Below are 27,133 nucleotides of genomic sequence, written 5' to 3'. Positions count from 1 at the left end.
TGTTATAATGCATCATACATCCTAGACATACAGCGTTCACTTCCTAAAAAAAGCGATATGTGCACAACCAGATTTAACATATTTAATGAAGTAGGTCTTGTCCTTAGTGTTTGGTATGAAAGTATTCCATAGAGTCTCAATTATCAACAAAATGTACCATGTTATTATATACCAGTATCATTATACGGTATTTTAAAACAATTTATGTAACATAAGATTCATATATGTAATATTTGCCTCATTTGTAAATCGCTTTATACAAAAGCGCCTGCTACATAAAATGTATATAACCGTGTGTTTGTGTGTGTGTGTGTGTGTGCAAAAACATAAAAAATCGAAATGATTAAAATTATGACAATTCTTTAATGAAGATGAATAATGCAATAGCCTGATGCCCGTTCTTCTCATTTCCAGACATCCTAGTGCATTTTGCATGCCATTCCTGAAGATTAATTGAACGGGGATAAACGTATATTACCAGAATAAACCTACAGACTGACCTTCAGACTGATTTAATTTTTTGTGAAGTTGTCATTGCAAGAAACAAATCTCTAGGTGGCGCTCTATAACTTTAAATTCTATTGGTTGACGAAATTCAATCTGTGAGCATGTTAACTGAAGTGAAACAGTTTTTGTTTGCTCGTTTAATGAAAACAATAGGAAAATTAAATTAATCAGACTTTTTTTTTTCAAAATGTTGGCCTAACTAGTGCAATATAATACTATGAAAGTCAATGTTCTCCAAACAGATTGTGAACTGAATAATATAATTATATGAAACAATTCTACTTAAGTATTTAAAAAAAAAACAAATTTGGATATAATATTTTACATATAATATAGGAATGTAAGAACATTATTACTCTAATAGCATAAGGTTTTAGAATTAATAAATAATTTTGGCTGGAGTTCTTTGAAAAAACAACTAATACATCCATCCATCCATCCATTTTCCAAACCGCTTATCCTATTGGGTCGCGGGGGGTCCGGAGCCTATCCCGGAATCAATGGGCACGAGGCAGGGAACAACCCAGGATGGGGGGCCAGCCCATCGCAGGGCACACTCACACACCATTCACTTACACATGCACACCTACGGGCAATTCAGCAACTCCAATTAGCCTCAGCATGTTTTTGGACTGTGGGGGGAAACCGGAGTACCCGGAGGAAACCCCACGACGACACGGGGAGAACATGCAAACTCCGCACACATGTGACCCAGGCGGAGACTCGAAGCCGGGTCCCAGAGGTGTGAGGCGACAGTGCTAACCACTGCACCACCATGCCGCCCACAACTAATACAACCAAGAAGAAAATCCAGAAAATGGTGTGATACCAATGTTCTAAATCCCGAAGCTGAACTGACATTTTGTCTTGAATTGTCATTTTCAGTAGAACCTTTGTAGCGTAAACAGTTGACACACCCTTTATTTGTACCTTTGCCGATAACTAGATTTACTCAAATAGGACAGCAGATGTTTACTTCATTCTCCCACCTCAACTGAGAATTACCATTAACCTAGTGACCTGCGACACTGGAGAGTTCAGGCAATTCTTTCAATCTGAATCTGAGTAAAAATTAAAATTGACAAGGATACAGAAATTGATTTTAGCTTGAATTTCAATAAATATATTTATTCAAATGTGGATGTAGGAACCCGGGGCGGGGGGACGTGTAGCCAGCAATATTTAATTTGACTTCACCCCCCCCCCCAAAAAAAAGTGATCTTTACATACAGTATTTACATTTAAATTATATGTTTGTGACTCCAAATATCAAACTGCTATGTTTTTGAATTCAGCCAAATTCATATAAATTGCAAACAAATTATTTAAGAGGTAGCGGAAACATTTTTGGTTTGGTGGATACATTGACCACAGAGATACAATTTAAATTTCAAAATTATACGAGAAATGAGTAGACACTCTGCTAGTCTGTGAGAGGAACCAGGTCCTCCAAGTGACACTACAATGGATAAGCAGTTCTGTAATGAATGGGGATATCGGCAGAAAATGTTTTGTTTGTGTACATTTCCAATTTAAACATTTATACATATTTACACATTGTAAAATCAATAACATGAAAAATGACGTGTTGATAACATATTTGGTTTTCCCTCTTAGTTTACCGATAAAATATGCAGGCATTGACCCCATATCATGCAAGCTTCTACCTACAGAAACATTTATATTTATATCGCAATTTATTGATTAGGTTTTGCAGTGATGAATAGGTGCTCACAGTATTCAGAAGTATAAACAGTATTAACGGAAACGGAACATAAACTTTCATACTTTGATTATCTGACACAGTTATAGAACTTCCACACTAATATTCTGATAGGCGTAACAGATCTACTACTCGTTATGTTATTATTTTTACAATCATAACACATTCATGTGCATCCATGATGAAACCAGCAGCTAAATATATATGATAAACAAAAATGCAAATTACTTTCCAATGCATTGTCAAGAGGCAAGCTTGTTCTGTTTGATAGGGCAGCAGTGCATTGTTTTGGGACCACTGAAAATGATTATCTTAACTCCAAAATGTTGTCCATTGACATCCAAGTAGGGTATCATTCTTTTACTTAAACTCAACCTGAAGTACAACCTGAATGGCAAAATATAGTCAAATTTATACCTTTTTAAAAAGTAGCATCACAAACTGGCACAGACATTGCAACATTATATGACCATGATTTAAAATGAAGGTTACATTCAAAATTATACAGCTGGTCCTATGGAGCATAATAGTTAGTCATGGAAACAAGTACTGATTTCCATTGAGGCAGAAGGTTTATTTGACTAAATTCTCCAGTTACTGTACTTCAAAGCGCTGGCATACATACGAACACACTCTCAGAAATATTAAATATATACATTTCATTTTCTATCTTACCTTATTTACAGTTATCATATCATTTTACATTATCATCTGTTACATCATTTGTTCTGTTCAAGCATTTAGTAGTAAAAATACAAAAATAAAATGGTATCTTTCTCTTATTATTAAAAAAAAAAAATGCAAACTCAGTCCAAACCGATGTACTGGTCCTCTGGCACTAAGGCGACATCCTTGATTTCCGGTTGCGTTTGGCTCGACGAGTTGGTGGAAAACTGATGAACTCAAAATGTTTGGGCCGGTCCATATTAGGGAAGGGAAGTGGGCCCTTGTGAAGTCTTTTGATAAAATGTACTTCCCTTTGGTTCTCCCTGGTTCTGGAGGCCTTGATGGGCCTTCCCTTCCTGGTAAAGGCCATGTACCAGCCTTCATACTTAGTGTTCTGGAAAGCAGTATAGTTGTTCTCCAGGACAATCTCAGTGAAGATGCAGTCTCTGCTCCTCCCATTAGGCTAGCAGGAGAGATGGAGAAGGCTTTCATTCAGATGTACCACCAGTACACACACAGAGAACATGGTACTATGCCCATTGTTATACTTGCTTGTTACACTTGGTGGAATCAGTAACACTGACGGCCAGGAAAAACAGATGTCAGACAAAAGAGTTGCTATTATCCTAAAATAAACCAAAGTTTTGTTTTCTCAAAGCTTGTGACCCTGCACTAAGTGTGTGAAAGCTGATTGGATGGAGGGATGAACTGCAGAGTTCACCAAACAGTGACCAAAGTAGTGGCTGGATCCAGATTGCTACGCTATCTATACTTGTAGGACATGGACTCATCCCCCTACAGTTTTCCTAAACCCATGCTATAGTATATTATTTAAGGTGATACCACAGCAATACAATATTGACTTTCAAACATGCTTTCAGAACAATAATAGCTATCAGTATCCACATATAAAAATTATTTAAAATTTAGGTGACTATGTTCAGTTGTCAGACCAATGTTGTTTTTTGGGTCTTGTTCTGTTGTATTAGAATTGGTAAAATATCTTCCAAATTGCGAGGTTCATTGACAGTTGCACAATTGTACGGTGTCTGAGTAAATGCTACCCATTTTCACAATATATAACACACATTCAAATGAGGTTCAAAAACATTTCAACAACATCTTTTGTTTTGTCTATGTTTCTTAGAGACAAAACTATTAGACGGATATTGTACAACCACCTAAATTTGTATTTGTTCCTTTATGGTTAACAGTAAACTAACTAAACCATCTGTCATTTGATGTGGTCAAAAAAAAAAACCCACAAGAGTAGGAACCCACCCATCTATCTTCCCACTGCTTATGCTGGACATGGCTGCGGTGAGGTCTGCAGTCTGTCCCAGGCAGCATAGGTTACGAGGCTGAAGAACACAGCAGGATGCAAGTCGCTAGACACAAGCGCACTGTGGGTTATACAGCCTGGGCTGGTCAATACTATAGGCAGCGTGTGTGACTGCCTGGGGCGCCAACCTCTCAGTGGGCACTGACTTGCCAGCCAATTCCACTTTGCTTCAGAAAAGGGGCACTGGCGGTGATGGGTGCCACATTGGCTAAAACCAGCACTGTATATAATTATGCCAGTCAGCCTAACTGTGTGTCTCTGGACTGCAGGAGGAACTCAAAGGAAAGTAATGTGACGTGGGAAGAACATGTATACTGTAATCCACACACAAAGACAGAGCGTGCACACACACGCACACACACGCACACACACACACACACACACACACACACACGCGCACACACACACACACGCACACACACGCACACACGCGCACACACACGCACACACACGCACACACACGCACACACACACACGCGCAAACTTTAGGTATCAATATCTTTGTGTGGAGCCTCCATTCATTTCTGTGGGCATATCCCAATCTCATCCACGACAATCTTAACCTCTACCCAGTCCAAACATTAACCATCAGTAACACAACAAAATACAAGACTCAAGATACAAGACTGGGAAACATATACATGTGCACCCCCCCCCCCAGATTCAAACCCTAGCCATGGAGATATGAGGCAATAACGCTACCCAATAAACAAATCAGTAGAAGATGGTCAGTTTGAGGTAATCTCCTCCTGTTGAGGAGCAAATGAACAATGACTTAGGAAGCTATTAGATGAACATCAGTAAAACCAACCAAATTTTTCTTCAATTTCCCCCCTTCAATTTTTCCTGTGGACTCTATCTGAATAAAAATGTGATTTATTATTATTATTATTATTATTATTATTATTATTATTATCGAAGCAGGGCACATGCTTTAATTAAATATAGCAAACTGACTTGTTCTAGACAGCATTAATCTTCACAAAAATAGTTTCAGTGCCAAGGATCAATACACATTGATTCACACAATTTCCTGTTCGGAGTACAATTCACATTCTGTGTGATGTATAGCTTCTTTATAACAGTATAGAGCATCACTCATAAACGTCCTTGTTACATTCCCTATATTAAGTACACATTTTACTTAAATTAAGAATTCAAGCTATGAAGCAACAGTGTAACAGATTAGTACATTCGTTGATTTGTGGTCAGTGCTCAAACACAATTTTGTTCACAGAAAACCAATATTTAATAAACCTACTGAGACTGATTCAGAAGCTCTCATTGATGAAAAGGACGGCGCTGAATGCTGTCCTGAGAAGGGAAGACAACCGCGGTAATATAAAAGGTGACCAACCTTTCCCACCAGCTTCCCCCTTCGATTCATGCAGAGGTAGCGGCCACTTTCGGTGCCTTTGATGCGAACTCGACTCCCAAAGGTGTCCGTCTCTACAAAGAGCCGGGCTGCAAAACAGCAAAAGCCAATAACGTGGACGTACCTACTTAACATACATCAGCATTAGTTTAAAAGAAAGAAGACGCGCCAGTGTGTTCAAAAGCTTTTACAGTTTGTGTGTCTATTTTAGCATCGGGCTAGTCAATCTATATAAATGACAGTGATCCTGAAAACCCAAACGCCAATACCTCTGATGGCAATGGCAACAGCGTATAACTCCATGGCATTACTTCGCTGATGGATCTGACAAGCATTTAAAACAGGTTCGTTTCTCTCCTTATATAGCCTATTGTGGAAACATATGTTATTATCCAGCATTCTTATTTATAAATAATTGCTTAGTTGTAAAAACATCTCTCGTCACTTTTTAAGGAAATTAACATAAGTATCTTATCAGACTTTTCATTGCACTACATATTTTTTTTGCATCGCATAAAGTGCCGAAGTTTGGTTTACTTGACAACAGACAATTAGCAATTTATAAGAACACTCATACACAACACACACACAAATAAGAAATCTTGATTTATTCTATAGTGATTAATTCTAAGTACAGAATAATATATTATCGAGATGCTTCCAACCAACTTTTCTACCAACCAATGATTCAGGCGCTAAAATTTTTTCTCCATATTGCACACTCTCGAAGACTGTTTTATTACTGCCAATTAATACGTAAAGAAGTTTGTTTTTTACCAAAACTATTGCCGTCCTCTGCTGTCGCGGTGACCTTCTTGCCTTGAATCTGGACGTGTTTTCCGCTGGTCCGGCTGTACAGCTGGTAAACCCGGACCTGTCGTCGGCTGAGCTGGTCAGTCACTGCGCCCTGCTCCCTCACATACTGGTTAAAATTAGGAGACGGGTGATTCTCCCCCTTTTTTATGCAAAGGGAAAAATAAAATCACACGATTTTTTTACCTCTCTAAATACTGCAATATTTGTTTTTTAAAACAAGGTAGATTCTGCTATACATATGCATAGATACGCATGTATATATGGACATTATATTCTATAAATTATATAAGAAAAAATATGAAACCTTTATATAAGGATTACATAGTATATCAATAGGCTAATATACTAAGGGCAAAATATTTCTTGAAAATTAAAAATATTATGTTTTCTGTTGACAGGAAACATACAAGGCGACCACAAAAAAATATAGGCTTCAGCAAAAACCTACCTGAGCATTACACCACAGCACGAAGAAATGAAAAGATCTGTGAAATTCAAAGCAAATAATTATTACTGTTTGCACAAGAGTTATTCACTGAAAAATACCGTGAGGGGGAACAGAAATGTAAGTATTCTTACATGTAAATACAACGCTGGTTTATTGCATACATTCTCTTGTTCATTCACACTGTTGTTAGTTCTATTTCTTCAGAAACTGCCAACTTAATCCCAAATTAGCGAACTGTAATTCCAGTGGTATTTCTTCCTCTTCGGGAGCAATTCGTGCTCCCACTTGACCCGTCCACTTCCCGTTCAAATAAGCAAACTGGAATCCATTCGCAATTACAATTTTGCAAGTGATCGACCACACAGATCCTTAAAAGAAAACAAAAAATATATATGTATAAAAAGGTAGGTGCCAGATGAAAATTAATCCGATCTCAGTAGATCTGTTGATTTAAAACTAACTACACGGGAATGACTAAATTTAAAATCGCCAAGCAGAAAGTCGACAACTGCCATCATTCGTTTCGAAAGCTATTCAGTCAGTATACCTGCGATATGAAGCGTCATTATGTATATTAAAACCATTGTAATTTATCAGAGCCGTGTCGGCTTTGGCTGCAGTGTTAGATAGAGCAGCTCTTCTAGCTCAGTGTTTACTGTGTCACTTGGTCCTACTATACATCCAGATTTAAAACGGCTCCTAGCCCCTCGCACGTCCCGGTCCTTCACACTATGCAAAGGTGAAAGACGAGAGGACAGATCCCTCCCATGTATGTAGAGACGGTGGTCTAGTATTGTGGGTGGGCAATGGCAACAAAGAAATGTCACCTTGAAGAATCACAACTAATTAAAGAAGCAACAAGACTGTCGATATATATAAAGCTTATAAAAACTGAGATGCAATATGGATGTCCTGCTCCTTTTACCAGTATTCGGTTTGCAGAACGTTTCTGGCGAAGGTATTATGATTTATGTGACGAAAACGCACGTTTATCTTTTAAACAAGATTCTTAAACCAGCTGCATATAAATTTCCAAACAACAAATTCACTATAACTTCCTGAAATTTCAATATATTTAAATACAGTGAAAACATTTGGACACTTCAGAGAAAATTGCAGTACAAAATCCAGAGGGACGGGGAGCAAGGCTTAGATGAGAGCAACGAAGTCTTCACCTCGACTCCACCAAAATCAGCACTGGACAATCGGCTTTAATTTTGTATTAATAAACCTTATATATAATATATATAGTCTCAGTGTAAAAAAATATTTCCTGATATTTTAAGTTATAACGGATTTTCTTTCGAAGTTGAATCTTTTTGAAAACACGCCTATACAATTTCAGGCATTTAACATATTGCATTAAATAAATAACACACATACAAAACAACTGAAATACTTATCTGCTAAGCTTGATTTTTTACTTGCCTTTTTAATGCATTTAGACTATAATTAACCACTGTCGTTAAAGTGTTTGTTGTCGCTTACAAGTTTTCGGCAATAGGTGTGACACACTCCCTTAAAACAATTTAATTGCCGCCTATATATTGGTAAAGTAGTTTCCCTTCACGCCATTTGCCGATGTGGTAGCCACGATCAATAAAGCATGGCTTGTTCTTTTATCGCTCAGACAGCATTTATCTTTTGTTCAATTATGTGGAATCAACATCGCGTGTAAAAAGCAGTCGGCAACAAGATGGTCAAACTTTAGTACTAATAACTGTAACTAACAAGTAAAATTAAAGAGTTGGTTTTCACAATAACATACTGTGCTTAGATAAATAGATGTATAAACTGATTCGTACATGATATATTTTAAAAATAGTTAATAGCCTAATCACATGGCAAAGTGGACTTCATTTTAAACTCATTTGTAGATAGTATGGAAAATTCTGGGGATAAAAGAAGTATGAATCATTTAATCAACGAAAAAGCAGTAATGATTGATAGACGATTAAATTAAGTCTTAAAGACGTCCCACCACTTTCACCATTTTTACGTAAATTAAATGACGGACATTCAGGAATGATAGAAGTAAAGCTAACGAATAAATCAAGTATTCTAACAATATTCGTTAAATGAAAATACTTTGCTGTCTATTGTCAATTGTCATCCAAAAACGCAATTTGAGGAGGCAAAACATTTCCTCACAGCTAACTGCAAACACATCCTTTGTAATAGTATAAAACACAAGCCATGTATTTGAAGACGAAATGTTAAACCGAAGATTACAAGGGAGCTAAAAGCAATTTTTTTTCTCTCTCTAAAAGTCAGGTTGCTCTGTAATTACACCATTAAAACCATGCTTTTGCTATAAAGACTGCATTCCTATACAGCACATGGCGTAACAGGAGTCTGCATCTTTATTGTGCCAATCCTTGTCCTTACATCTTCCCTTGATCCATCTGTCTTGCGAGTCAGTTGTCAAAGATAATGTATAAGCCGCTTCAGACGGCCCATTTTGCTTCCGAGCGGGGAGAATGCATTTTAGCAATGCATGTCACCTGAGCAGAGCTTTCAGAACATCCATTTGTATCGCTTCCACTTCCAGAGAAATACACTTCGGTTATAAAGGCATCAGGGTCAATCTGAGGACTTTTTTCATTTACTTATGTACAATTTATTCAATATCACATGCAAATGTAGCATGTTCATATAATACTAAAGCAAATTCGTAACTTTACAAAAGGAGGGAGGGCAAAATTTGTTTGAAAAGTACAAAATTTCATACGTATATTCACACACAGATCAAAGTGCTCAATGCATCACTTTCTGACAATCCTAAATGAACTCCTTCACAATAATAATGATGGGCAACTTTTATGCTCTTCCATCACTAATTATTCATGTCATTTTCAGAAATCAGGTCCATAGATTGTTAATATGATTATATTAGCATGGACAGACAGTTGAAATTCAAATGAAATGAAAACCCCAAAATCAGGGCCCATTCCATGCGGGCACGATGATAAAAGTTTTTTTTTTTTTTTTAAATACTTTTTAACATGGTGCTTTTTCTTGGAAAATTAAATACTGTCAGTAAGGTAGTAGGGCAGGTAGCGATAGAGCGCATGTAGAAATGCCTCACTGGCCTACAGTTATGGAGGCTCATTCTTCAGGTAATCCGGCGGGGGCTAGGGAGTGTTGGTAGTAGCTGGCATCATGGCTGTGGAATTCACAGTGCTCCAGGATGCTACCTTGAGTGTCAGCAAGGCATTTTGGGAGAGTGGGATGTGTGGCAAAACAATATATAAATAATATATAAATCTCCCCCCCCCCCCCCCCACCACCACTGCCAGTTTACAAAGTGTCGGTGAGATCAAAAGACACGCAAGTTGATCTTATTCATGCCTCGGCTGGCTTTATGGGCTTGGAAGCCGTGATGGAAACAACCCGATGCTTTCCTCCTAATAGGTATCTACTTCATCTGCTCCAAAGGCACCCAGCATTCCACTGGGATGGAAAAGAGTAAGCAGAGTCCTGCTGAGAGCTCCAAGGAAAAGCAGTGGGTGACACTGCAGAAATGCTTAACAGGTGGGGGACCGTGAATCTGCTGCCAAATGTAGACGTGAAATTAAATAACGATTTGGAGTCCGACAGACATTGTCAGAGGAGTTGTCGTTACTCTCCCAGGTGAACAAACAGAGCAGCAATTGGATTAGAATATTAAAACAACCAAGTGGCAGCACTGAATACTCAGTACTTACCTTGGTCACAAACATGCTATGAAAATGACCCGCAGTATGGCAGCAAGTGTGAAAAGTTACACTTTCATAAGCAATTTCATTGACATGTTGAAGTGTATGGAAAATCGAATACCTGTACATATATAGTAACATTCCTATTTGTATGAACATATCAGCCTATGCAAAGTAATCGTTTATATTGTTTACAATAAGCAGATTCATCTTTTGTTTCCAGTTCAGTACATCGCTTAACATGTTAGCCTGCACCGCTACCCTTTAACCAGTGAAGGGGTAGATTACATTTTACCAGGGAGCAGATACTGACATTTTGGGCCTTGAACCCACACAGTACCATGCTCTGGGTCACAAATAAAAAAGAAGAGGAGGGAGGTTGTGTGGTGGTCCCCAAACAGCTCCGAACACATCGTAAAAACTATAGCCATAAAAAACAACTGGTCACCATTATGACCCCACAGAAGTAGAGAAAAGTGGGTGGTCCCCCAATTCAGGGATTCTCCAGGGATCCTCAGACAGTCCACATTTTTGCTTTCTCCCAACTCCCAGGGAACTGGGAGAGAGCAAAAATGTGGACCGTCTGGGGCTCCCCGAGGACTGGTTTGAGAAACACTGCCCTAATGCACCATAAGACAGGTACAATGTCCAAACTCCGAATCAAACTGTTTACTGCTCTCTCTCTGTTTTCACTTAAATAGCATTATCATAGGTCAAGCTGATATTTCAGAGAGATACCTAGAGAATAATATATTTACCTTCATGAAACTAAACAGTTCACTAGCCTTTCTGCATCACTAAAGTTCCATCTTACAGCTAGCAAGTTAGTAATGTGGTCAAAAACTGGCAAACCTGTAATTATTACAGGGGGCACCCAACCCCCACACACAATCCAGCCATTTGCAAAAGTTGACCATTTGACACAACTGACAGAAGCAATAAATTTGAACTAGTTCCCTTTACCCTCCCCTTTTATCTGTAATGAGGGTGTCTTTCCCCTCCTTGGCTTCAACACAAACACACACACACACACACACACACACAAACACACAGACACACAGAGTTACACAGACACAGACACACACATTACCTGAGTACTGACTCCTCCATTATGAGCAAATCATCAGCAACATCGGTGATGCATTTCTTGAATAACACCCTGCATTTGTGTTATCCTTCAAGTAATCGCAACTGCTTCTCTGTCCCTCAGCAGAAATGCGTAACTGCAATGACAGCAACTGTCAGGGTTAGGGTTAGACCTCAGCTGGTCCTGTCAGGAACTCTTAGTCTAGTGCTCTGACTAATGAAGATACTGTTAGTGATCAGGCGAATGGTTAGCGTGCACTTTAGGGTCAAATGCATTTAACAGGAATCCTGGGAGTCGCATGTTCAATTCCATTCCATGCTGAACACACAGATATAATTCCATGTGTCACGGTCACCTATTTTAGAACATGCTTTTAAAAATAGGGGTGGGGGGCGAGGGAGGGTACATTTAATACCTTTTCAAAAGATTTTTTATGCTAGAAGAGGAGTTAGGAATAAACAAAATATGGAAAACAAAATTGAAATAATATTTGTCATTATTATAAAAATTATAATAAATATATAACAATGTAAAAGCTTAAATTTTATATTTACATTTTATCTATTTAGTAGACACTTTTATCCAAACTGACATGCATTACTTGTGACAACAGAAGAACAGAGTCAGTCAGTCTGTGGAGCAATATAGGAGGTTGAGGATAGTGAAATCACTCTGCTGCCCATGATCTCAACTTAACTTTTATTTGCACAGAATTCAATAAAAGATTTTGCCGATGGCTGAAACTCGAGTGACCGATTCACAATTAATACCCTTAAGCTGCATACAAACTCATATTGCCCTAAGACACAAGATGCAGGGAACCTCGATTGGCAAAACTAAGAGCTAATAGTGAAAAGATCCGCGGAAATAGCTGACTGCCGTCCCACTGCCAAGGGGGGAACAATCAGACTGGGTGCATATGTAGCGGGGTTTGACACAGGGTCACAGCAGGGGTATCACTTTCTGGGGGGCATCTGCATCATTAGCGACGCTCGGAGGAGGAGATTTGGGGGCTCTGGCGTTGAGAAGCAGGCGGCTCCTTCAGAGGGACACCGAACACAGCTGAAGAATCTTTGTGTTGCAGTCCCAAGGCTCACATGCATGACTTCAACTGCATGCCAGAGGATGGCATCAGGTTTAAGCGAAGAAGAAACAAGCTGCTCGTTTTACTGAAGAATTAAGCCCGACTGAGCTCAGATATTCTGTTTATATACAGAATTTAAACAAGGCAGAAATGAAATGCCTTTTTTTAAACCTGGCAATATCTCCCAGGTCACTGACTTGCAGATCCTTTAGGAATCATTAATTAAATTTACTTAACAACTGTATCCAGACACAACAAGCCTCGCGCCTCAACAACAAAATAAAGTTTCTTTTGGGGGGGAGGGGCAATACACATTCTAAAAATGTGACCCCCCCCTTTTGGGTTGGATAAATATTTGGAAAATGAAATTGTTTTGGGATTTTACTTGTAGTGGGAGGCTTCTCCAAAAATTACTGACATCCAACCTGTATTAGACATGTATTCAAGGTTAAATTTATATACTTACAAGGTGGTTGAAGAGTTTCCCTCATTTTTTAAGTTGATAAAGGGTTAACATTAAGTTTAATCTTTTCTATACTGCATTTTTACAAAATTGCACATTTAAAAATTCTGTCGGTTATGCAAATTTTTAACTTGTGACTTCACTGTATAATTCTAGCATGAATGCACATAAAGCATATATATATAAAGTATGAATTGTGGTCATATTTTTAAAGGTGACAAGAGATGCATGGCAGAGGAACAATACAGTAACTGATGGTAGATTATATGATCATGTTATGGTTCCTGCAGAGACGAGGGCACAGGGGACAAGCACTGGGAACATTCACTGAGTACCATTCTATGCCACTCCGAGTTTGCCGCCTGGATCACAATAAATGAGTCTGGGCTCCCAAAATGGCAGCAGCTCCAGCTGGTGGGGGCAGCTGCCTATGTCCCCCCCCCCCCCTTCCCTCTTCAGATCTCCAGTCTGCAGTTCACACCTGATCACCGACGGCTGCACTTCACACAGGAATTTTCCATTTTCTATTTTCTCTCATCGTTGGCCCACCCGCCCCCCGGGCAGACAAGTGGTGCCCCCCTCCCTGGAACAGGCAGACTGGTGACACGGCAACGAGCTTGGGACACAAACATGTGTCCGGAGACTTGCTGACGCGTCAGGCTCCATGGTGACTATGACAACTGAAAGGCCCTCTCTGGAGTCATGGTTTACAGAGGATGCACCAGATCAAATGAGAAACAAACCAAAACGCTGTTCATCTTTCTAATTAACAACTCCAAAATACTTAAATATGCTCCGACTTAAAGCCAGGAAGACCATCATCCGAAGTGGCGCCATCTCCAATACTTACCCGCTCCTACCTATAGCCATCTAAGAACAGCTAATAAATCATCTTAACTATGACATAACAGAAAGTGATACATAAATTACAGGAAAGAACTTAGAATGGTCTTCGCAATGTCAGAATAAATGAATAAATGCCAGAGATGAAGACAGCTGGTTAAGACACAGTGACTTCCAAATGCTTCTGTTCTGTGGTACATCTAGTAGAACAAGTGTAGCAAAAGCAAGAGGAAAGTAGAAACATAACAGGCATTCTCTCCTGGACCCCATTTCCGCTGTGAGAAATGAGCCATGACCCCTGAATATATAGTCTTAGTCTTATCTTGATGTCTAGTCTTGATTGTGAACACCTAGACATTGATTAAAGGAGACCCCTGGTGAAAGAGCCCTCGGATCGGCTGAACTGAGTTTCAACCCGCCGGTCGCTTCTGATGAGGATGCAGCAATGATTGCACAGAAGCATTACTCCTGGGTCAGTGACGCTTGCCTCTTACCTGCCTCTGACCTCTGAGAGTAAGGGGGGGGGGGGGTGACCTCCGTCAATCTCTCCTCACATTTCCTTCTCCCCCACCTCGTCTTCACCACCCTCGGTGGGCTACGTGCCGCCAATCCGCCGTCAGGCCTCCAATAGCGGAGTCGCTTGCGAAGTTACGGCGGCTTCACGGACCTGGTGTTGACCCATCAGTCACTCTTTTAGGACACATGACGACGAAACCCCATGAGCTGTGATGACGTGTGGGTCTGGAGGCTGCTGTGCTCCATGCTGATTCCTCTGCCCAGGCACATCAGACCTCTGACAGTTTTTATTTGCAAGCTCAACAGTCATCTCTAGGTCCTTCTTGGGTACAAATTACATCTAATTAAAAAAAGCGATTTACTGTATCCTATTCTGGAAGTAGACATCAATGATCCATATTTCCAATACAACGTTTGATTTGGAGAGGAGAAAACTGTCTGAGATTGTCCTGGCAGGTATTTTGAGATTGTGTCCAATGTCTGTGTGGTTAAGGTGGGGGGGAGAGAGAAGGACTTGAAGAGTGCCTGCCGTTCGGTAAACAAGTCTCACTGGGCACCCCAAGTCAAAAGCTTACAATTACATTCACAATAGCACACAAAGTAATGGAAGTAATTGGCTTAGCTTTGATGCTTGGGGAGGGTCAGAGGGTCAGGGGGAGAGCAGAGTAACAGGACACCTCCAAAGACAGCACTTAAACACTTTAGGGAAAAAAAACCCACAAGTGCAGCTCCTGTTTCCACTCACCTGCACGGGGCTCCATGGCATTGCTTCCCAGCAAGTTGATACAGGACCGAGGCTTCCAGTGGCTGGCTGGGAACACGTACAGACAAGGAGCAACAGAACATCCCTTTGTGGGGACACTCTGTTGTCCTTCTGTGATCAGGGGCCACAGGCTTAGCAACTACAGAGCAGAAGTCTGTGACTTCAACTAAATGTGTTATTTCCAATTTTTTTTGCAATGTGTCTGAAACAAAAAGCAATGAAACACACACACACACACACACACACACACACACACACACACACACACACACACACACACACACACAAAACTCTGGTCAGTGCAAGGTCATGTTGTGTGGGTAGTTTATAGGTTTGGGGCAATTAGTTGGGGGAATTAAAATGGATACTGGCCAATCAGGCCAATTGCCAATGATGAATTCATCCAACTTCCAACTGCTGATCCAAGTCAAGGTGATGGGGATGTGAAGCCAGGCTGGGATACACCATGGATGGGATGCTAGTCCATCACAGGGTGCACACACACACACACACACACACACACACACACACACACACACACACACACACACACACACACACACACACTCTCACACCCAGTGATATAGTACGGGAACTTAGGGACACCAATTAACCAATTAACTGCTAGTATTTAGACTGTGGGAGGAAACTGCTGTACTCGGGGAAACCAGCGCAACATGAGTAGTAGACATAGACCACACCCATGGGCACAAACCCTATGAAACACTATGTAGCTACATGATGAATTCAGGGGCGGCATTGTGGTGCAGTGGTTAGCACTGTTGCCTCACACCTCTGGGACCCGGGTTCGAATCTCCGCCTTGGTCACATGTGTGTGGAGTTTGCATGTTCTCCCCATGTCGTCGTGGGGTTTCCTCCGGGTACTCTGGTTTCCCCCCACAGTCCAAAAACATGCTGAACTTGCTAAATTGCCCGTAGGAATGCATGTGAGAGTGAATGGTGTGTGAGTGTGCCCTGCGATGGGCTGGCCCCCATCCTGGGTTGTTCCCATTGCTTCCGGGATATGCTCCGGACCCCCCACGACCCAGTAGGGTAAGCGGTTTGGAAAATAGATGGATGGATTCAGAAACATCAAATTCGATCTGCTAGAACATGAAACTCAAAGTCTACACACTATGCACAATGCGGAAAATGTGCATTGGGGCAATGAGAGGGAGAAAACTGGGGTGCATATCCAGCGTGACAGCGTCCCAGGGGGGCACTTAGCATGGGACCTTTGCTGCCTCTGACTACAAGAGATCAGGGCATTAGAGTCATTAGAGGGCAGCCAGCAGAAATCAGTTTACCCAGGTATTATATGTCAAACCAGATGCTGGGACATCAACAAGTGACAGACTTTTAAAAGTCAAGTAAATATTAAATACTGTTCAATGATAAAATGCCTCAGTTTCATGATTATGGTCATGCAGGAGTATGGAAATAGGGGACTCTGTTATCCCCCCCCCAACTCCAGTCAATGAAATCTACTGAAGGGACACCCCCCCCCCTCCTCGATTTTGTGTGGCAGGTGAAATTTGTACTTTGGGGGAAATAATTGAGTAACCCTGTTCTAAAGAGTGAGAGATTTTTTTATTTTAAAAAACCACAGAAGCATTTTATCTTAGATATTACATTTGCTTAATGATATTTAATTAGATATTTTTTATTGTCAGGAGTTGGCGGAGAAAGCCGATCATATGCATATGGAATCAGGCAATCTCAAGGTAGACATTTAGCCTACCGACCACTTCCTTTTCCAGAACAGATCAAGCAAATTTGATTCAACTGGAGAGTGTTACTGGCAAAAAATAATATCTGTCTTTAGAGGCAATGTCATACTAAGGTGGCCCCTCTACACCTCTGTCTACACAAAAACCCAAATGAGGATGCTTTGACCTTTGGGCACATGGCCATTCCCTGAGTCGCTCTTTGAAGCAAAAAGCACAAAGAGGACGAAGGGGTTGGAGAAAGGGCTTTTCTGAGGATCTGGGGATGGGAAGGCAAAGAGTTGACAGATGTTGTAGTCGTCAGCAGGGCAGAGAGACAAAGATACAGATTTGGGAATGTCTATGGTTACATGGCAGCCAGCATTCCAGAGCAAAATTCTCCCCAAACCTCCCTCTTCTACCCCTCCCTCCCTCCTGCTTGCTCTCTCCCTCTCTGAGGCTGTCAGATTGAGAGGCAGACAGAGGGGTCCACAGCAGGGGGAGCCTTGGCCTGTCCATCACACAGCCCCCCGTGGATCCCAGTGTACCCTGTCACACTCTAATTAAAACAGAAGCTGCTCTGAGGGGCAATTTCTCAGGCAAACTGTGTCTCGCGGTGTACAGAGCCCACTGCCTACAGTTCCAGGTAGATGGTTATTTCATATTGAAACAGATTTACTTTTTATTGAAGTAACACCGTGTCTAGTTAATGTGGCAAAAATGTAATGCACTTTCCCCCTTATTTAACAATTGGATCCACTAGCATACTAATTGTAGGGCATTAAGATAAAAAAAGACTTTCACATTCACTACATAATGAAATTATTAACAGATAAACATAAAGTTTGCAAAACTAACCTTAAATTTTAATTGAAGGTACCTTCATTATATTTGGTAACTTGGTAAAGAGACATTGATGTAAAGACAAAGGTAGAAGAATCGGAAATCAAGTTAAAGGTGGCAAGCAAGAACTCACATTTCCACTTTTAACTCAAAATTATCTTAATTAAAATCTCATCTGATAGGACGAGTGACCTGTAGCACATCAATTCAATTCCATGACTAATTAGTCTACTTATTGTAATTATCCTAGCCTGTAATCCAGATTCAAACAGGTTTAAAGGCAGATTGTAATGCACAATGAGATTAAACTACATCTGCACAATACGCAAGTGTCGTGTGCAGGGAAGTTTTTAATTTCCTACAGCTCTAACAGGCGTTTAAAGATGGATGAATGAGTATGGGCGCGTTTTCCTAACTTTCCCGGCGCACCAGAGTCGCCGCCACTGAATGAAACAGTAGGGAACAGAGGGGAAACACTAAAGATTTTGTCTGAATGTACAAATACACCCCCCTTTTGAGTCAAACTGGCATAAAGGAGGAGGCTGCCAGTGAATGGCGAGCTGTGAGGCACTGTAAATGCCTCCTAACCCACCCACCACAGACCGGAGCTGCTTCAATACACAACGGCACCTGAACCGTGAAAGGAAGGTGAAAATTAAGTCTAGTTTGGGGGGCATTAAAAAAAAGGAAAACTGGTTTATCTCCCGAGTGGAACAATGCGCCCCCCCCCCCCACCCCACACCATCTAACACACAAGCAGCCGAGAGACCTGAAAGGGAAACAGCGTGGCTTTTTACAAAGGCCTATTAGAAACAATTAGTCCCAGCCGCTGCGGTTTGATTTGGGGGCTAATTGCTGGCCGGGGCTGAGGCTGTGTGTGAGGTGGTTCGGATGCCTGGTGGGATAGAGGGCCCTGGAGGTGGGCGGGGGGGGAGACAAGGCCCCCACAAAGGATGCCTTTATTTCACATTCAGGTGCTACAATGTAGGTGTGCTCAAAAGACTTAATCCTACATTCAAGCCCAACAAGAAAAGTCTTTCACATTGAAAGGTAAGTACAACACTGTTGCAGGTATTCCCTCGCAGTCCCCCCCTACTTTCTTCACCATGTGACAAGAAAAAGCAATTACCAAAATTATAGCCATTTTTTTGCTTACACGACAGGAATTTGGTTTCTTTCAATTTCAGGGACTGTCCGGGGAGAAACTTGATCGGACCGCCCTGTTGGGAACACCTTCAGAGCACTCTCGCTCCTGCGGCCTCAAAGAGAGCCGAGGCGACTTCTCGCTGAACCTGACTCGACTGAAAGGGCATTTTTGACAGTTGAGCTCTGGGATGCGCACGGGCTGCTCGTTACAGCTACGGCCCGAGCATGCTGTAAACGCCCCGTCAAACCTGCTGTTTTTGTAACTCATACTTTCACCTATGGACACGGCAGCCCTTTCATCCACCCCCCAGAAGTCATGCATTATGCGTTAAGTCTCCTCCTGCTCCGAAAGCTCACTGGCTCTTCCTTGATTCTGCATTCCGTCGTGCCATTTACGAAAGCCTATGATGTACAGGTAAAGGGTGAAGAATCCATGAACAAAAGAAACACCACGCTAGGCACCTCCGACGTAGTCTCCTAAGCAGCGAGGGGGGGGGGGGGGGGGCTGCGATCACCTCTTACACGGGACTGTTTCACCAGTGCCTCTGACCCCGAGCGGTGCGAAAGGTTCACCGCTGGTGGCTTCTTGGCCGTGACGGGCCGTCACGTTTTGCACGGTATGCAAAATTTCCACCGTGACGCTACAAACAGTGCTGCGATAATTCGCTTCAACTGACGTTAAGTACAATGCTATTATATAGTGACATAATGATGTGACTGTTTCGTTTACCGTTGATGGTGTTTCATTTTGCCCCCCCCAGGAGTATAAAACATACCCATGTTGTATACTCGGTCCCATAAGGGAAATCGTCACGTTGCAGCTTCCCCAAAGCCTCCACTCAGAGTGAGACATGTACATCAAAGGGGGGTGACCCAGTCAAAGGGGTAATAGAGGAGTGAGGGGGCGACAAATGCGGGGGCTGTAAAACTTAACAAGGTGTGAATGCCCTCTCGGCGGCCCGACCCTCCAGCGCACGGTGGCCTGCTCGGGTGCCATGTCCGGGGGATGGGACGCTTGTGTTTGTAGAGGAAACATCAGGTGGCCAGTGTTGGTCGTGGTGCTGCTGGACGCTTCTGATTTATCTGCACGTTGCAGAATTATGTGCCTAACCTCTTCACCTCCCAGCCATTTGTGTAGTCCCCCTGGCTCTGTTCAGGCAATTAAACACCCGTGCATCTGCCCCCCCAGCATACCCTCTGGTCCCCCGCCCCCCATCCACACACCCCAAGCCCTTCCCACTGCATTTCACCAGCTCCGGGTGTCAGCGACAGTTCAGTGCAGACACTTGGAGCTCTCTCTCAGGGGGAATGGGCACTGCGGCCCCGGTGCTCGCCTCCATGGTGTGGAACATTCCGGGCTGCATACACCCCCCACACTCTCCAAGTACATTCCCAAAGCATATCCAACAGTACAGAAGTACTCTGTATGCAGTGTTGGGGAGTAGCTAACTACAATTAGCGAGATTAATACCTTAACTACTTTTTCAGATGCTTATTAGTGCCACTGCTAATTCTAAAGCATTGTAACTAACTTTCTTTTTTACAAATAACAATGTAGCAGCATACATTTAATACAGTTCAAAAATAGTGCACGTCAGCTTAAGTTGTATGTGACTTACGACTGATTGACTTTACAACTGTTCCAAAAAAGCAGGTATGTGGCCAGGACTGTGCTGCATCTTGCACCATGTATGACAGTTTCCACCCCAATGGTCGGCAGCGCGAGCATCCCTGCGAGATTCATCTCGTGCTCAGTCTACAGTGTACATTTGTATCTGTTTGTGTAACAATAATGAACTACAGTAACAAAATGGCGGGAACAATGTTATAACAATAATGAACTACAGTAACAAAATGGGGGTAACAATGTTATAACAATAATGAACTAAGAAAATGGTGGTAAAAAGGTCACAACATCCCAAACAATATGACTTAAAGATGATATTTTATTATACAGAATACTAAACACGATCATTTTTGCCCATAAAATAAAGGGCCAACTTACGACCAAATCCACTTACAACTGGTCAGTCAGGACAGATCGCAATCGTAATTCGCTTTCTGTTTTATAATGTCCTTATAATTAATACTTCAATAACGACCAGTATTACAAACTTTACGAAGATATGTTCTACTACCTGTGTTTCTGATGGGTGTTTTTTTTTTTATTTTTTGCTTGCCATTATTAAAATGGAAAATATAAAGATCAGCATCGACAAAAAAAGTACATTTATAGTGCGATAGCTAAAGCTGCCCGCACCCCCACGCGCATTTTCTGCCACACACACAGTGAAATGCGACGGCTGATAACGCTTGGCTGCCATCCCCCATCCTCCTTCACCAAACTTACACAGTACCGCCGTCGCCACTGCTGCGTAAATGGCTCTCATAATCATCTTCATCTCTCCCGCCGTCTGTTTTCCTAACCCTGAGCTCTGTTAACAGCACAAGGAGGCTCCAGCCGGGGAGCCCCTGCCCGCACCTTGATGCCTGTCACTGCCCTGTTGGGGACTGTCATCAGCCCTTCGCCCCAACCCCCCCACCCTCTGATATTCAAACAAAACAGTCCCTTTTAAAATCCACCCCTCCAGCCACCCCCTGGCAGGTCCCCCTCCTTCTGTGTGTAGGGATTTGACAAACCCAGGATCGGCTCACCTAAACTCCAGCCTGGAGTGGGGGAACACACTCTCTGCTTCTGTGAATGTGTGACTGGGACTCACGACAGGGATGCAGGTCTACGTCGCTTGTGTTGACAACATTGCTCTCACATGGATAATTAGACAGAAGAATAATTTGTTCTAACACAATAAAACGTAACTGCATATGAAACATCCTGCTTAGATACCTTGCTCTTTATTACCTATGCGAATATGGTACTGATGAATAAATGGATGCTAAATTTCAGGAGTCAGCAAAAGCAGGAAAACACTGGAGTGATTGGTAGGATGATAGAAGGGAAGAGGGTCAAAGCTTACAAAGTTATTTTAAATATTTAATTTATAAAAACAGAAATTATGTAGTAGTACACTAGTAACCAAAGTTCTCTTCTGGATGACTGCAGGCAATGAGACTCAGTGCTGCCCTCTGTCAGCTTCATTTAGAAAAACATCTTATAAGAAAACTTTGTCACACACATTTACATTTTACATAGCATTACTGGTGTACTGTTAGGAGCAGTATTTGTGTATTGTTTCAAATTTCCATCAATACTCCAACCTTCAACTCTATCTTATAACCGTCTGCTCTGATCAGGATCACGAGGGTGGAGCCTGTCCCCAGCTCTAAGCTGTACAATCACTCCAATATATTATTATCACAGGGCTAGATTATGCAGATTAGACTGTTTTTAGTAAGCTTCAGGTCCGAGAGCTTCAGCATCGTGTAAAAAAAGTAGTACATGCTTAAGATATGCAGCTGTCATTCTTAATGCTAATACTCTTCATCATTTCTCCAAAATATCTAATGTTGTATGCGATCATCTATAGATACATTATAATTCATATAGAATATTGTGTGCAGCTTTGGTCACCATACCTTAAAAAGGATATTACTGCCTTGGAAAGGGTTCAATGTAGGGCTACAAGAATGATTCCTGGTCTTAGAGGAATATCTTACGAGGAGAGGTTAGCTGAGCTGAATCTGTTTAGCTTTGAGCAAAGGAGACTAATGGGGGATATGATCCAGATATATAAGATTCTAACAGGTCTGGATGCTTTTCAGCCAAATGGCTATTTCAATATTGGTTTAAATACTAGCACTCGTGGCCATAGGTGGAAATTATCAGGAGAACACTGTAAAATGAATCTGAGGAAGCACTTCTTTTCACAGCGTTTATTTAGAGTATGGAATAGTCTTCCTGCTAGTGTAGCACAAGCTAACACCCTGGGTTCCTTTAAACCAGAGCTAGATAAGATTTTAACAACTCTGAGCTATTAGTTAAGTTTTCCTCAAACGGGCTTGATGGGCCAAATGGCCTCCTCTTGTTTGCAAATGTCTTATGTTCTTAATTTCTTAGTGGTGTATTGTGATCCGAGTGTTTTTATGTAGGGATTTTTTGGCTCAAGTTTCATAAGACTGACTCATTTCAGCTTTTGGTGAAATTTTTAAATTTGAAAACTGCTAGCTCGCTCGAAGTAAACTAGGGTCAGCATCACCTGGCCCCTGTGAGGGTTCCTTTAATTTGTGATGAACAACAACATAGGAACAATACACAGATTCATCAGGCATACAAGGTAACACACATGAAGATGATTTCTGAAAAAGCAAGAGTAACACAGATGTGCATCAGAAACCACATTACAGCAACAGAATTTTAAATGAAGACATTGTTCAGTTTTTATAGGAGTTGACGAGCCAATGAAGAAAGTCTGAATGATTTCATTGAGCTGTATACTAATGTGTCATTTAAGAGAAATGCGCAGAAAATATTAACCATGACATGAACCAATATTTATTTTGCAGCCCATCCATCCATCCATTTTCCAAACTGCTTGTCTTATTGGGTCGCGGGGGGTCCGGAGCCTATCTCGGAAGCAATGGGCACAAGGCTGGGAACGACCCAGGATGGGGGGCCAGCCCATCGCACATACCATTCACTCTGACATGCATTCCTATGGGCAATTTAGCAAGTCCAATTAGCCTCAGCATGTTTTTGGACTGTGGGGGGAAACCAGAGTACCCGGAGGAAACCCCACGACGACAAGGGGAGAACATGCAAACTCCGCACACATGTGACTCGAACCCGGGTCCCAGAGGTGTGAGGCAACAGTGCTAACCACTGCACCACCATGCCGCCCCTATTTTACAGCCATGATACTTAAATTAAAAATCAAAACTAAAAACTAAGGCAACTCAGAATTTTGTCAGTCAAATCGGATTCAGCTGTTCAATACAAATATTTAGCTATTCGCTTTTTCTTTATTTTTCTTTACAGACTATTTATTTTTTCTTTACAGACTATCTGGCAATAAGAACATCCAGTGGCATGAGTTTCAGTGATGATTTCCACTGTGCGATGTGGCTCTCAGTTCAGCAATAGCGCTACGATCTTGGTTTGTTATTCCCTTTCGTTTACGTTATGGGTCTGTCAGAATAATGAAACAGGCAGCACACTTGCACATGCATCTCTGGCTGCCCTATGCTGACATGGGTAGGGGGCCCCCTAAGTGGACCATTGGAGATAAACAAAGGAAAAACAATGGAACATCAACAATATGCTAATCAAAGTGTGGAATGCTAGTGGTAAAACTCACCAACAGGGTGGGGGTGGAAGTGCTGGTGCAAAATCTGCCGATCGGGGGGAGAGGGGTATCACGTTGGAGGATTGACTGGTCAAATTTAAGAAGTTTAATCATTCCCTCTGTTGCTAAGGTTGGTCTTGAATTTTTGCAGACGTTCATTTAAGTGTGTTCACTCCACGTCTGTTCACATGTTGACTAAAACTCTAGTGGGACAGTATCAGACAAGGGAGATGTAATGTTAGTCTTGTATCTTGGTGCTGTTTTCTTATTGTGCTACTTTGTGACAGTTCGCATGGCCGTGAACAACTGGTAGACTCTGCATTAAAAGAAAGCATAGTCTTGAGTAGAATAGTCCATTATAGCTGAGACTGGGGCATGTTTGTCCTGAAAACTGTTGCTAAAAATGTAAATAACATACATGATCCTATCATTTAATTGATCATATTAGGTTATGTCATTAAATGTAACTTCTGGAAATTCTGTCTTCATGAGCCCCCTAGTTTTCAAGGCAAAGTCCATCCCTGCACATATGTATTTCTAAGCAAGGCAGATCCACCAATTAATTACTATGAAATTATACTTGTTATTTTAACATGTTAAATTACTGGAATTTTAGGTCTGTTTTGTTCTGTACATGACATACACAGCACAATATACACACCTCTTGGAGTGAAACACACACCTTCATTTAATAAAACTGCAGTGATATCCTGCTGACCTGATGCTGAATTCACAGAGGGTGAATAAGAGGAAGATAAGATATAACAAATAGATTTCTGTTCACAGCGACCCCTTATCTCCTCTAACTCTCAAATATTAGGTCCTAAATTAAGGATTTATTCTTTGAGTCTATTTGGTTTTTACAGACGTGTTTCGGAACTATGCTATCTTCAGGATGGTAAGATGCTGAAAATGGCTTAGTGCCTAAATGCCTCCGACATTCGATTTTGTTCCAGTAAACCAATAAGACAGTATTTGCTTGAGAGCGAATTTCTGCTTTAATAATTGTCTTTATATTAACTCGCACCCAAATATCCAGCTAAATTGAGCTTAAGTTGAACTCAGTAATAACTTGCACGCAATTCAGTAGAGTTGCCGCTTAGGACTATTTTACAATCGATTAATCTTTCTACTATTTTTACAGATTGGTCGATTAATCTAAACGATTAATTTCACTCCAGAAATTCAAATTGACCATTTAATTTAAATACATTTTATTTTCACAATAACAAACTGTAGGGCTTTAGATAAGATACTGGCTTTTCGGTACTATACGGACATTACGTTCACAATTCCATATGCTGATTAATAGTACACCTAAAATATCACTGATAGGCGTATTGTGATGTAAGCTGTATAAATTCGGCGTATCCTATGATTAATGAATTCGGTTAGCAGAGCATGTCGCGTGCGACTTTTTTGGCTTTTGTGGTAAACACAGTTTTCAGTTTTTATTCAGTTTATAAATGATTCCCGACAAGTCCAATGCGCACGAACACACACTGCCACCGTGGAACCTGCAATCAACCTGCAATTTTCATACTGCCTTCAAGTCCTACATCTGACTAGAGTGTTGGAAAGTCATTATTTCGATATGATGCGAGTTCAAGTGCTTCAGTCGGAAATAAGAAAGCTACTTTTTCTTTAGCTGTATTTTTCGTTCCCCCAACGCCAAAATGCATTTGTAGCCTTAATTAGACATTTCGCAAACAGCCAATAGCTGATCAACTACATGTCAAATATTGAGACCAAAAACTATAATTTTTCCAGGGTACACCATTTAATAATCTCCTCAACATTCAAACCAATTCTGAGTTTTGCAATGACACCCTATATAAAATTTACTCCTTTCAAAATAATTTGCCTTTTACGGTGGAAGTATATATCCATCGCCCCCGCTATGATTGTTGTAACGACACCCCCCCAACTCGGGAACTTGGGGTTTAAAATCCCGAGTTTCCCACTGGGAAATACGACTTTGTAGTGGCGCTCATGCGCTCTTACATCATATTTACGATTTTTCCTACGTGACTTGACGTCAGGTCAAGCCCATATTCTAGCTTAAACATTTTCTCAAACACCAGTTCAATGGAAATTCTAAGGTAGCAGGCAGTCAACTTTATGTCTTTAATAATGCGTGTATTACGCAGCTACACGGGCAAAAGATATTGAAAAGCTTTTCATACTAATGGACATTTAATGGACATAAACAGACAACACTTACGTTGATTTTGCCCATTCTGGCGGTCCATCATTCAGAATGTCATCTGTGTGTTGTATCACCAGATGCTCGTTCATAACGCTAGTGCCGCTGTGGTAGGCCTATTCCACGGAAATTCCTATGTGTACAAGGCACCTCTTTGCTTTGTGAGAGACATTGAAGAAAAACATCTGTTATAATAAACTGAAGCGTTTCAGAAATTAAAAACGTTAATTTCATTGAAATAATTTTTAAAAGACGTGTCGATTTAAAACGAGCCTATTGATATGCACGCATTTTCAGCTGCGACGTCGTCGACGGAATTTCAAAATGCCTGATCGTCACGTGATTAATGTAGACTTCAAATAGTTCCAGGAAGCCCTTGCCATTTGAATGCATTAAATATAGTGAGATTGAACTGCGATTTTTGGTGATCAATACACGCATGGTAAGTGGAAAACTTGTATGCAAAGTCCCATAGCAGTGGTGATGAAGTCGTACAAATAAAACAAAACATAACTGCATCATACTATTAGGCTGTAAATTGGAACAAAAAAACGAACAGGCATATAAATATGAGTATGGATATAACATGGATTACAGAATGGTTAATTGACAAAAGTTCAGCAGTCTTACGGAATATTATTTAGCACTATACAACATAGAA

The 27,133-nt window shown here is 41.1% G+C and overlaps 1 protein-coding gene and 1 long non-coding RNA gene across 8 annotated transcripts; one reads left to right on the top strand and one right to left on the bottom strand.

Moving 5' to 3' along the window:
* Positions 1–2,575: 2,575 nt before the first annotated feature.
* On the bottom strand, positions 2,576–26,745 carry fgf17 (fibroblast growth factor 17). 7 transcript variants are annotated; one of them, XM_049004753.1, is made up of 8 exons: positions 26,491–26,514; positions 15,314–15,431; positions 14,547–14,742; positions 11,666–11,798; positions 6,878–6,914; positions 6,391–6,568; positions 5,596–5,702; positions 2,576–3,359 (listed from the first exon to the last, which is right to left on the bottom strand). In XM_049004753.1, the coding sequence occupies exons 4-8, from the start codon at positions 11,683–11,685 to the stop codon at positions 3,069–3,071; spliced, it is 633 nt and encodes a 210-aa protein (XP_048860710.1). In that variant the 5' UTR covers positions 11,686–11,798; positions 14,547–14,742; positions 15,314–15,431; positions 26,491–26,514; the 3' UTR covers positions 2,576–3,068. The 7 variants fall into 7 exon arrangements, with proteins under 7 accessions (XP_048860710.1, XP_048860702.1, XP_048860680.1 ...); XM_049004745.1 differs by lacking the exon at positions 26,491–26,514 and having other exon boundaries at positions 14,547–14,719; positions 15,314–15,523; XM_049004723.1 differs by lacking the exons at positions 11,666–11,798; positions 14,547–14,742; positions 15,314–15,431 and having other exon boundaries at positions 26,491–26,745.
* LOC125727816 (uncharacterized) lies at positions 5,820–7,126 on the top strand. Its single transcript, XR_007388863.1, has 3 exons — positions 5,820–5,957; positions 6,473–6,505; positions 6,828–7,126. It is a non-coding gene; the product is annotated as an uncharacterized LOC125727816 (long non-coding RNA).
* Positions 26,746–27,133: the final 388 nt, after the last annotated feature.

The sequence above is a fragment of the Brienomyrus brachyistius genome, chromosome 2, assembly GCF_023856365.1.
Source record: "Brienomyrus brachyistius isolate T26 chromosome 2, BBRACH_0.4, whole genome shotgun sequence".
Lineage (NCBI taxonomy): Eukaryota > Metazoa > Chordata > Actinopteri > Osteoglossiformes > Mormyridae > Brienomyrus > Brienomyrus brachyistius.
This window is presented reverse-complemented; position numbering and strand designations above follow the sequence as displayed.